General features: G+C 39.8%; 1 protein-coding gene across 4 annotated transcripts in view; it reads left to right on the top strand.

Annotated features, from left to right (window-relative positions):
* The window catches only part of LOC122651681, a 98,908-nt gene that overhangs the window by 41,770 nt on the left and 44,226 nt on the right, over nt 1-12,912 (top strand). For 3 of the 4 annotated variants that reach the window (XM_043845165.1, XM_043845164.1, XM_043845167.1), the window contains exons 8-10: nt 2,131-2,186; nt 2,229-2,235; nt 2,289-2,534. In XM_043845165.1, the coding sequence (XP_043701100.1) occupies nt 2,131-2,186; nt 2,229-2,235; nt 2,289-2,534 (309 nt within the window). The remainder of the gene's footprint in view (nt 1-2,130; nt 2,187-2,228; nt 2,236-2,288; nt 2,535-12,912) is intronic. The other variant, XM_043845166.1, reaches the window with a different exon arrangement.

Below are 12,912 nucleotides of genomic sequence, written 5' to 3'. Positions count from 1 at the left end.
TCCATTTCACGTTCCTTTACAAATGAAGCAGCATCAACTGGGCTAGTCATAGTGACAGAATGGTAGAAGTCCAATTGTTGCCATAATGTCGTCAGGACAGAATAATAGGCCGACGCAGAAATACTCGTCGGTCTTTCATTGTTCAAGACTTCACTAGTACAAAGTGTAGTATTTAGAAAATTTTCTTATCCAATAACCGATTTTTTTTGGGGGTAATAATCCAAGAACCGATGTTGCATCAATATAATGGACATTTCTATAAGTTTATTGTAGACATGAAAGTTCTTTCATTTGAAGAGGACTCATGAAATCTTAATATTAGAACCCTTTTTTTTTCTAGTCTGGGATCATGAGGTGCATGGTAGAAGTGTAGAACTTGCAGACTTCACCTAAAGTTCATTATATCAGGCTTTGTAGTATCAAGTATTTCTATTTACTGGTCAAGCATTGACCTAATGATTCCTTAACATATCAGTTTGGAGCTTGTTGAGATGATGTTCTTGCTGTATGCTTTTATATTAATCGTGTCTTGGCAGGATTAGTTTGCACGATATTCTAAACTCTAAAATTTTAGGAGGCAGGGATTGCAATTTACTTATGAGGAATCTTAGGATAAGAAGAAAGGGTTGATCTCTATTGACTTTTGAAGCATCAATACCGAGTGCTTGTTCTTATCAGCATGGACATTTTGGTAGTGGAATTGGAGGACTGTTTGTGTATGAAAATCAGTTGAATCCTCCTAACCTCCTAATTTTTTGGGAAGAGTAACAACTTTATTGAACCAAATCCCAACAGCATAGAGGATTAGGGGTACATCAATATACATAGAATTACATAGTGATACAAATAGAAGAAAATTCTGATAAAATGATCAACCAAACGAACCCAAACCAATACTAATACGGTCTCTCGAAAACATCTCACAAGGGAATAGAATTCCCAAAGCGGATTTGGGGTAACAACCCTTTGCTTAGCTAGTTTATTCTTAACCTGAATTGCACTTCTAGGCTGCCAACTTAACTGTATACTGATTTGAACTGCTAGCTGACGAATTGGCCTTATTAAGTGGGCATAGAAGTTATAGTTCACCACTCCAATCTGTCATCCATTTCATCACATTAGCTGAATGCCCTTCTGCTATAGCATGAGACAACCTCCTTTCTTAATAACGTATCTATATCACTCTTGAGAGCAATCAACTCTGCTCTTGTAGATTCTCCTTCACCTGGGCTCTGAGAATACATTGACCACTCTTCTATCCCTTAGAAAATTCAAAACATATGTTTACTGAGAAATGGCCATTTTTTTTCCGTTATTGAGCCTTATACTTTCTGAAAAAGTATCCCGAGGTTTTTACAATTCAAGATTCATCCAAAGTTACTGAGCTCCTTGAATGATATTTGCTATTGATTGGATATCACCCCATACATCATTGACACGCTTACTGTAGTCTGTAGCAATTACTCTGTCTTGGTGCAGGATAAGGTACTTATGTGACTCTGAATTTCAGGGAGTAAGGGATGAGAAGTATTCTTTTTGATACTTTGATCAGCTCTGCTTTTTAATATCCTACTTGTTAACTTTCCTCTACTGGATTGTCGAACATTGGTCTATGTGGTTGATTCAGACATGAATCACATGTGGCTTTTCCTAAGAATCACTATAAGGTGTTCTATACATTTTTTTTTTTTTGAGTTTCTCTTTGACCATCTTTATGAAGAAATTTGGCTCATTCTAGTAATCCTAGGAATCACTTATCTACCTTTGGGTGGTTTAATCTTTGCATTTTCAAGGGTGTGCTTGCAAGATGTTAGATGTAGAATTAGTGTCACCATCCCACTCATGTAAATGATCTAACTTTCCAGTTTACATGGACATTCATGTGTATTTGTGGGAGTTGAAGGATTTATGTTTCTGCTTAATGTCTACACATTCCCCATCCCCCTGAATGCATCCTTTAAGATGCATTGCTATTAGATATAGTTTGGTCCACCTATGTTATATTATTGATGTTTCTATGAGCATGTCTGGTCAGATATAGCTTTTCTGTGTGTGTATCATCTTTGCTTCATCATTGAGTTAATATTCGTCAACTTTCTACTTGACTGAAATGTGAGTCCTTTGTAACAGCCTCCAAATGGACATTCAACTTACTTTTCTCATGGAAATGAAGTTCAACCAGAGAAGTGAGTGTTGCCAGCAAAGTGTTCCCCTTGTAGAATCTATTTCTTCTTGCATGGAAGTTCAATTAAGCATGACCTAAGCATTATCCACCAATAACAGCACTTCATGCTATCCCAAATGAAAAAGAAGGTTTGTGTTATGGGTCTTTTACAACTATGATTAATTTTCTGAGGCATTATGTTATTTCCAGTTTCATCGAGATGTACCTTAGGCCACCATCTGCAAGTGAAGAAGCAAGGATTAATGATTGGATAAAGGTGCGGCAGTCTGGCATCAGATACTATTTATCACTAGGTGATCAGAGGATTGTTGACAAAAATTATATAATTAGACCAAAAGCGGAGTTCGAGGTAATTTATATTTTCATACCAGGGGAAGGTCTTAGTTGGTCTAGATACAAATCATACAATTATCTGAAGGAATATTAGCTCTCTGTTCTGTAATTGCAATCAACTCTGATTCATTTGAACCTCCTTACCTGTATGCTAATTGGTTTCTGTATGTTGGTCTTATAATTGCTGACTGAAGAAAAACAAAATAATGGAAAATGTATATTTTTTCTTTACCATTAATTAGCATGATTATGCAAGAACATTTTTTTTGGGCTTGATGTAGAGATGTCTTACCACATTAATTCTAAAATGTTTGTATTACTAAGAAAATGGACATTTTACTGATACTCGTGCAGGACTTTAATTACTTTCTCGTAATCTTTTGATAAGCAACAAGAAAAAATTCATGATGATTGCAAGGAAAATTTTATCTTGGGAAGACTGGTATTCCACATATTTTCATGATAGAGAACAAAATTAATGCAGTGGCTTTTATGTGTCAATGGTAATTCTAGTTCCTGTAACCAAGACAAATCCAGGTAAGCAACCGTGAACCATCACCTGGTCCGTTAGGGGAGTTGTCACAATGTAGAAAAAGTGATGCAGCACAGTGGTCTTGGGTGGCGTGTATACTTGATACTCATTAAAAGCCTTATATTGCTTTCCAAGGGGAGGGGGGAGCAGCTTATGCAAGTCCTGATAAGGAGGATGTGAGAGATCTAGGACAGGGCATCTGTTTATGTAGGACTACGTAAATGGAATTTTTTGTGTGAAAAATAGGTCATGCCTATGCGATAATTCTCTATATGTGGATGCTTATATATTTCCCTCCTTTTCTAGGTAATGGTCGTGAAGGATCTAGATTTTAGGTTGGGGAAATTAGCACGCACTTATTTTGATTAGTAGATAACTGGGCAGCCTAGAGGTTTCCATGTGTCAATTGTGGATTTGTGATAGGAATTTATTTGTAAGGTGAATGTGAGTAAAAATTGCAGAAAATATGATGAGGATATTGGAATTGAATGAGGCCTTAGATTCTAGACGTAATTGTTTGTCGGCAAGGTACTAAAACTCAGGTCTCGGTACCAACTCGGCTCTTGGAAAAACCGAGACGAGTTGAGATCTCGCCGAGTTGGTGCATTTTTTTCTTTTCCAACTCGAAGCCTCAACTTTGGGTCAACCCGACATCTGGACCTGATCCGAGATCTCGCCGAGATATGTCGAGTTAGGTGAGGTATTTAAGTGGTAGGTGGGTTAAAAAAATTGGTTGAAACCGAGATCTGAGATCTCGCCGAGATATTACACTTTTGAGACTCGCAGGTAGTATCGTCTCGGCTTTTCCAAAAACCGAGAAACTTGGCGAGATCTCGTGAGTTCCCGAACTATGTTTGTTGGAATCTCTATTTTTTATGTACACTATCTTTATGATTTTTTATTCCTTTTTTTTTTTTTTTCCGAGATTGCTGCTGATTTGTCTCTTTGCTGTTGAATAGGTTCATTTACCTATGAAAATGTAAGCTATATTTTGTATAAGCCCTAGATGTCTCCTATATAATTTGTTTTTAAGCGTTTCTATTTGACAATTTTATTTTAAAAATTTCCTTTTGATCTCCCTCTAAAAATATAAAAGAAGTCCTTGGTGGCCTCATGATACATTCCTATATAATATTGTGTACTTGGATCACCATCTCTGTTTGAGATCTCGTTTTCTTACTGAAGAATTGATGAAGACCTTGGGGAACCAGGAACTGCTCCACTGCAATGCATCCTAGTGACACTAGGTTCTAAAACTTTTCTCGTTTCTGTGTTTCGGTCAGGGAGAAACCACCTAAATTTTGACGAAATTTCGCCGAAACCTTGTATTTTTCTCAGCTTATATTGTTTTGATGTTTCGGTGGGCAAATGACTATAATAGGCTCCGAAACTTTAGAGAAACCTTGTTTTATGCTAAATCAAATCTTAAAAATTGCAAAGTGGTGTTTTAGATTTGCACCCTTGATTGGCAGTAAACGTTGAACCTTGTTGTATACCTTGTGTAATATTGCCTATTCGCTGAAATTTCAGTTGAAACAATGATTTCTGTCACACCCCGGCCCGGTTTGTAAGGGCCAAGTGTGACTGGATGTGGGACACATCCAACCAACCCACCAGGATCGCAAGTGTTGTACTCTATTCGCAATTCTCATTCACAATTACGGAATTAAATGCAGCAGAAGCAATTTAATATAAGAATAAGACAGTAAATAAAGAAGATCTAGTGATAACAGTAGTATATATATTAAGTGAAACTTTGAGTTACATAGTATGATCACAAAAGTAACCCAAATCCCAAAAAGACTTATATACATGTCTATACAAAAGTGTTTATACAAAAAGAGAAAGGAAAGAGGTAGCCTGTCAGCCAGGTGGCTCAAGTGAAGGCACAATCGTCGCAGGAACACGAAGCATCATGCTCCACCAAGAGAGGAGTGTCAACTCCGAGAACTGAAGGAGTGTCCTGAGTGGAGGAGACTCCCATAGATGCACCAGAAGTAGTAGGAGTAATATCATTTGAAAAATAAAGTGATCACAAGGGATGAGCTCCACTGAGCCCAGTAAGGAAATGCGTGCAAACATATCACACAGTCATGATGAATGTCCTAAGTAAGTATGCTCCTAACATGGATTCTAAGTCGCATGAGGTATAAGTGCTACTGTAGCAGCATACTAGCCTCGGTCTCGGTATATCATATGTAGCCATCGGTCACCCGAGCGAAAGCATTCTACTACGGTGAAGGCCCACTAGTTCCGGCATGAACCATCGGACCCTAGTAGATCCCCAAAGACTAACCCTACTGTTAATCCCACAGCGGAGCAAATCGCTAACATGGGGACAGTGAATGGCATCTTGGTATTACCCCTTGGACCTACCATGGGTTATCCAACACCTCAACCCCTGTTGGTAAGGGTCGTAGCACTGGGTTATGAAGCATCCTAGCCCAATGCAATCTAATTATGATGGCATATATATGTACAATTCAATTTTAGAGTAAACAGTGCAACATAAACATCATTGTATAGTAATCAAGTCATATCAATGCAATGCAGCATGTCAATGCAGCCTAATCACATGCAATCTAATGCAAAATTATAGAGCTAATAAACTATATGCTCTGAACAATAATAATGATGATGCATGGCATGGCATATCGAACAAGTAGAAATTAAGGCAACAAACACTCATAAATTAAGTCAAATTCCCTTACCTAAGGTTGTAGATTAGACTAAATCAACTACCTTCCAAGGATCCCAACAATACAGACAAACACAAGGTAAACAGCCCAAACACAGACCTAAAACATTGGAAAACAGCAAGAATTAGGGTCAGGAATAAGTTCAGGTCAATACCCAAGCATTGAAGGGCAATTTGGTCATAAAATGTTGAATCAGATTCAGGGGTTAGGTGAACCGGTCGACCGGTTCAAACCTGGGTTCTGCATCCGATTCAAATGGCAGACTTGGGGGTTTTGTTCCTAATGCATGGATCTTCACATGCAAGGGTCCAATTTGGTAATTTAACCCTAATCTAAAGTGGGTCCATACAATTGAAGGTTCAATTTCATAAGTTAAGATCCAACTTCGGATTTTTAGCAATTAAACCCAAATTGATTGCTTAGGGTTCATAAATTGAACAATTCAGCTAGGGATTGGGTTCTTATGGGGCTGTTTACAGGTCACTGCCATGTATGAACTGAAATTCAGTTCAAAACGGTAATTATTTGGGCATGATTTCATAATCAAAGCTTGGTTTACAAGCATTAATGGCAGCCAATAGCTTAGGCTACAACTAGAGAGAATTTAGAGAAGAGATTAGGGAAGAAATAGATGGGAGCAGCAAGGATTGAAGCCTACCTATGATGCAGCAGCAGGGATAGGAGATGCAGCCTAGATTTTATGCTCCAAGGTCTCTAATGGAGGTTTCCAAGCTTCCAATTCAAAGCCAAGACCAATCTCCCAAGGTAAGTTCCTCTTTTCCCTTCTTCTTCTTCTCTTTTCTCTATTTTCTTCTCCAAGTTCTAAGTCTGAATTCGGTTCTCTTAGCTTTAGATATGTGAATAGTGAAATGGTTTAATTATATATAGTTGTAATAACTAAGGTGTGTTTGGTTTATTAAAACTAAAATCAGTTTTTAAAACTAATTCTTAAACCTGATTTTTAATAGAATTTTGTACCTATTGGTTAATTCTAATTACATAATGATGTCATATGACATCAAGGATAATCCGGGTTCGGGTAAATGTTGGAAATAGGATTCCCCACTGGGGACGTGGGTTCCACAGCGACAAATTTACCAAAATACCCCTATAACTCTAATTGGTCGTACAATGCATCATAAAATACAAGTAAATCATACCTACCATGGGTTTAATTAAAGGAGAGGTCCTGCAAGCAGTCTAGCCAGCAGATCCGACACAGGTAACTCTGGTGCAGGGATCCATCGGGGTCCTCCGACTCCAGAAGGGCAAGTTGGGAAGACTCTCCGGAATCTTCCATAGCAGTGTCGAGGAATTGATCCGTGTCCTCGACCGATGCAGCCCATAGCATCGAAGCCACCATAGACTCAGAGCTGGAACCTGAAATCACACAAGTTCCAAAAATTTAAATTTGTTGCGGTTTTCACAATTTCAGTCGAAACACTGACAGTCTCATGTTTTGTATGCTATTTCGTCCCGGGGCCTTCAAAATTATCGAAATTTTCAGAATTTCACCAATTTTTTGGTGGGTTTTCGAACTATGCCTTGTAAGCCCTGCAGCAAAAGATGTGCACATCACCAGGGCAGAAACCAAAAGAGGTTTATCTTGTTGGCAATCCATAGGATAAGAATTATACAATTTCCTTTATTTGAAGTTAAGGGGCCATTGCTTGGAGCATTAGTAAAGGTTTGGGCTGCTAGGGCAAATGCCCTGGTTCGATCAAGTCTTGAGAGCGACCACATTGCATAAAAAATGCCGAAGATTAGGACTGTCTCCAAACTCACCCCTCTTAGGACCCTGTATAGGCTGGACTAACACTGGGTAATGACACTTTCTTTGAAGTTTTAATTGTCAGTTGTCCATCTATAGTAAATTAACTACAAAAACTAACTACTTATAGGACACTTTGTTTTAATTTTTCCGTTGGCCACATCATTTAACCCTCTTATTGGCCATTTTTTTAATTTTCTTGTCCTCGCTATCTCTGTTCTTTTGGTCTATCATGCTCATTTCAGAAAGTGTAACACCTCGGAATTTTGAAAGCCTGAAAGTGTTGATAAATAAGGCAGATTAGAATCATGGAGAAGGTGAAGATTCCGCAATCGCAGAAGGGAGCAGAAACTTTTGATCCAAAAAAAATTATTTCATTCCTTGATCGAGGTGGTATATAGGGCAGCAGCTAGATCAATAGATCACCTCATTAGTGCTGCCCTTTAGGATAGGAGAGAACCAAGAAGAGAAGAAGAAGAGAGAGAAGAGAAGTGACCACAGAAAATTCTGTAACCTAGATCAAATCTAGCTCTGATACCATGTTAAGAGAATGGTAATGGCTGTAATGCTTGGATGATCAATGTGATCACCAAGCCCTTCTATTTATAATTAAATTCATAAGAGCGGGATTACAATTAAACCCCCCTCATAACCGACTCCAATGAATGAGTCGGCTATAGGGGGAAAAGACCAAATATACCCTTGCGGGTTACATAAATCAACACAGCATTTGTGGTATGTGACAGTTGTGGACTGTAGATAGGGTGATGCAGTGTAGCAGAAGGGCTTAGGTACAGTGAAGACAAGACTAGGCTTGATCATAATCATCTTTTAAAGCATTTATGTTTTAGAAAGATCCTAGCCAGCCAGAAGTTGTTATGGGCAATCTTTAGTCAAGCAGAAGGAATTTTTAGAATTAACTTGGAACTAGATAAGCTGATGAGTGATTGCTCCTATGTATGGATAAGGGTATTCTTTCTCATCTCTTCCATCCCTATTCTCTTTATAAAGGGCTGGGAGAGACAGGGAGTGATGACTCATAGGAAAGCTGTGCAATACTCTTCTATTATCCTATGAGTAATCCCTCTTGAGGTCTTTTTCAATATTTCAAGACTGTGGACAGTGGATCTGCATTAGTTCTTTTTTAACTTTGTAAATCACATCTAAGCTGTGGGTAACTTATAAGAGGAAAGAGATAAAGTAAGTCAGAATAATCCTAGTTGACTCCCAGATATTATTTGTAATAATAATGAGTACAACTGAAAAACCCCTTTTGATGCAGAGCATCCAGCTGGTCCAACCAACAGCCCACCATCAAGAAGGCCTGATCACTACTTTGATAAGAAGTATGCTAGGCTAAAGGCCCAGTCCAAGTCCACAGCCCAGCAGCAGCCAAAGGCCCAGCCCAACTAAGGATTCATGTGCATAGGCCCAAGTCTGGCCAACAGTAGTAGGCCTAGCCCATGGCTAATCCTCTTGGGCCTAGGACCAGATCAGACCACCTTGGCTGGCCCTCTTTATTCTTGTCTTTTAGTTTCTCTAAAGTCATGTTTGTAATTGAAAGTCATCAGTGGTGGGTTACTAAAGTCTTGGTTGTAACTTAAAGTCTTTGGTGGTAGGTTACTAAAGTCTTGGTTGTAACTTAAAGTCTTTGGTGGTAGGTTACTAAAGTCTTGGTTGTAACCTAAAGTCATTGGTGGTAGGTTACTAAAGTCATGGTCATTAATAGTAGGTTACTAAAGTCATGTTTGTAAGTCATTGGTGGTTGTAGCCTATAGGCATTTATGCCTCTCTCCTCATACTATATAAAGAGACCATGGCTGCTCATGAAAGTATGAATTACAACCAACAAATCAATCTCCTTGTGAGTCTTTTACTTGTTAGCAAGTGGCCTTGGGTGGATCTCCCTTGGTGGTCTAGGTGGGACTCCTACGGCTGGGACACTAGTGGGACTCTAGTTGTCTAAGTTATCTTTAGTTATCATCTTTATCTTCAAGCATCCATCATCCATTACAGCAAATCATCTTCAAGTAAGCTATCAAGGAATCTTATATTCTGTCCCTGCACCCTTCTTCCATTGCACCCCTTTTGTTGCCTTTAAACTCTATACATAACCTTCCTTCTATAACCCTCTAGCCATGGCCTTTTCATTACCTCCATCAAAACCAGCAACCAACCATCCTAATCAATCTTAGCCTAATTAAACCCATTTAAGTTCAGACCCTATCCCCTACCAGTTTCGATCTTGGCGTGCTAACCATTTCGGGTTTGCACCAAATTGGTATCAAAGCTATGTCTGGTGAAGAGGATAACCCCCACTCTCTCTCGAAGAAATTTTTGCTACTATGAGGCAGATGCTTAACTCCATGCAAGAGATATCAGCTCGTATATTAGCAATAGAGCAGCGACCACCCTCTAGTTCTCACCCTCCAATCAACAACATGGAGGCTGGAAGTGAGCATCATCCACCAGCCGGATCGTTTGCAGCCAGCAGGGTTCCTTTAAGGACCAACATACATGCACCACCACCACCACCACCACCGCATCAGCCACCAACCTTTGAGAATTACATGCGAACCTATTTTGAGCAAAATGTGGGCCAACATCCCCGAAGGCAAGACGATACTCACAAGGTCAAAATGGAGCTGAAAGAGTACAATGGAAAGCTCGATTCCCAGGTATTTCTTGATTGGTTAAATGCTGTTGATGATTACTTCGATTGGTATGAGATGCCCGAGTTGAGAAAAATCAAACTCGTCAAGGCCAAATTAATTGGTCTGCCCGGAATGGTGGAAAATGCATGAAAATAGAATGGCTGCCAAGGGCACTCCCATCACATCTTGGGAGGAAATGAAAGATGATTTAAAAGATAACTATCTTCCGATCGACTTCATGATCGGTTAACACCCTCGTCAAGGAACCTTGTCCGTGGTTGAATACACGGAACAATTCACTTCCTTACTTTCTCGAATTGGTATTGAGGCGGTGATGCTCAACTCATGTCCAAATTCAAGCTTCAGCGAAACTTGAGGTTCGTGAGAGCAATGGGAACTACTAGTATCTATGATATTAGGGATTGTTATCAAAAAGCCTTGGAAGTGAGGATGCATTAAAATTACCGTTTGGGTCTTTTAACACTTCCACTAGAGATGCTAGGAGGACTACTTTCAACCAATCAACCAACAATAGGCCCCCTTTTCACTCAAGTGCTACCCCTAAAACTATTGATAAAGGAAAGTCCCCTATGCAAGAGAGTGACAAAAGCCAAATTTGTTATCATTGCAACAAAACTGGCCATTTTGCTAAGTACTATCCACAGAAAGTACGATGTGTTAATCTTGCTATAGCTGAACTTGAACCTGATGATGATGATGATGTTGAAATCAATGATGGTTTACCCCTTGATGAGGAGGATGAACAGGTTTTTGAAAACCAAGAAGAGGAACTGGAATCTCATAATGTATTTGTTGTACATCGAATTCTAGTGGCTGAAACACAAGGTGAGGACTGGCGAAGGCAATGCATATTCTATAATAGAATGGCCTGTGGACCCAAAGTAGCACAAGTTATTGTGGACAACGGTAGCTGTGTTAATGTTGTCTCACAAAGTTTTATTGCAAAGGTCAACCTCCAAGCCGAGAAACATCCCCAACCATATAAGGTATCCCTCCTCAATGGGAACTCTATAGTGGTGAATCAAAGATGTTCGGTTCCCCTTAAGTTGGGTTCTTATGAAGAAGAAATCTGGTGTGATGTCATTCCTATGAGTATGACCGATATTCTACTTGGTAGACCATGGATTTACGACAATGATGTAGCACTTGGCGGTAAGAAGAACCTTTGTTCTTTCGTTTTCAAAGAAAAGAAGATCATCTTCAATCCAATGAATCTGCACAATTCAAAGCCGCAGAGCCAACCAGCCAGCGATACACCAACTCAAAAGTTCAACAAGAAGCTGGAAAAAGGTACCTTCGGTTGTGTTAATCTTCTAGCTGTACCACGCCGGGAGTTTGTAAAAACAAGTGTTGAAACAGGCCTTGTCATGGCCTTGGTCACAAAGGCAAATATCCCCATCCCCAAAGTTACTTATCCTAAGCCTATCCAGGCTCTTTTGAATGATTTTGCAGATCTTATCCCAGAGGAACTTCCAGACGAGTTGCCCCAATGAGGGACATTCAGCATGCTATCGACCTTGTGCCGGGGTCTATCTTACCAAATCTGCCCCTGTACCGCTCGAGTCCAACAGAGCATGAGGAGTTAAGGAGGCAAGTTGAAGAATTGTTGAAGAAAGGCTTTCTCCAAGAAAGCATACGTCCTTGTGCTATACCAGCCCTTCTCACCCCAAAGAAAGACGGTACATGGCGAATGTGTATCGATAGCCGCGCTATCAACAAGATCACTGTGAAGTACAGATTTCCAATCCCTCGGCTCGATGACATGTTGGACATGCTTTCCAACTCCAATATCTTTTCAAAGATAGATCTAAGGAGCGGGAATCACCAAATCCACAACCGGCCCGGAGATGAATGGAAAACGGCTTTCAAAACTAAAGAGGGACTTTATGAATGGAAAGTCATGCCTTTTGGACTTACCAATGCCTCTAGTACTTTCATGAGGGTGATGACTCAGGTATTGCGCCCATTTATTGGTAAATTTCTGGTTGTGTATTTTGACGACATCTTGATTTATAGCAAGGACACAACCGATCACTTGGAGCATTTACGCCGTGTGATGCGAGTTCTCCGTTCGGCGAAGCTATATATCAACTTGAAGAAATGCTCTTTCATACTGCCCAAGGTTCTTTTCCTTGGATTCATTGTCTCTTCCAAAGGCGTTGAAGCTGATCCGAGAAGGTTCAAAGCATCGTCGATGGCCAATTCCAAAGACCATCACCGAAGTCCGGAGTTTCCATGGCATGGCCTCTTTTTATCGGCGCTTCATCAAAGGATTCAGCACCATCATGGCTCTATAACAGAGTGTTTCAAAGGCAAAGGAAAATTTGAATGGACACTCTGCTACTAAAGCCCTCACTCAAATTAAGAAGTGTATGACGAAGCGCTGTCCTACGACTTCCCAACTTTGACATCATCTTTGAGGTGTCTACTGATGCTTCCCATGTTGGTATAGGTGGCGTTCTTATGCAAGTTGGACACCCAATCGCATTCTATAGTGAGAAGCTCTATGATGCAAAACGGCGTTACTCCACTTATGACATGGAGTTGTATGCTGTGGTCCAAATCTTGAAGCATTGGCGCCATTATTTGATTGGAAAAGAATTTATCTTATTTACAGACCATGAGGCCCTCAAGCATTTGCATTCACAAAAGTCGGTTAGCCAAAAACATGCAAATGGGTAGCCTATTTGCAAGAGTTTGTCTTTGCTCTAAAATAC

This window comes from Telopea speciosissima, chromosome 2 (assembly GCF_018873765.1).
Source record: "Telopea speciosissima isolate NSW1024214 ecotype Mountain lineage chromosome 2, Tspe_v1, whole genome shotgun sequence".
Classification (NCBI taxonomy): Eukaryota; Viridiplantae; Streptophyta; class Magnoliopsida; order Proteales; family Proteaceae; genus Telopea; species Telopea speciosissima.
Note: the sequence above shows the minus strand (reverse complement) of the source record. Positions and strands in the feature narration are given on the sequence as shown.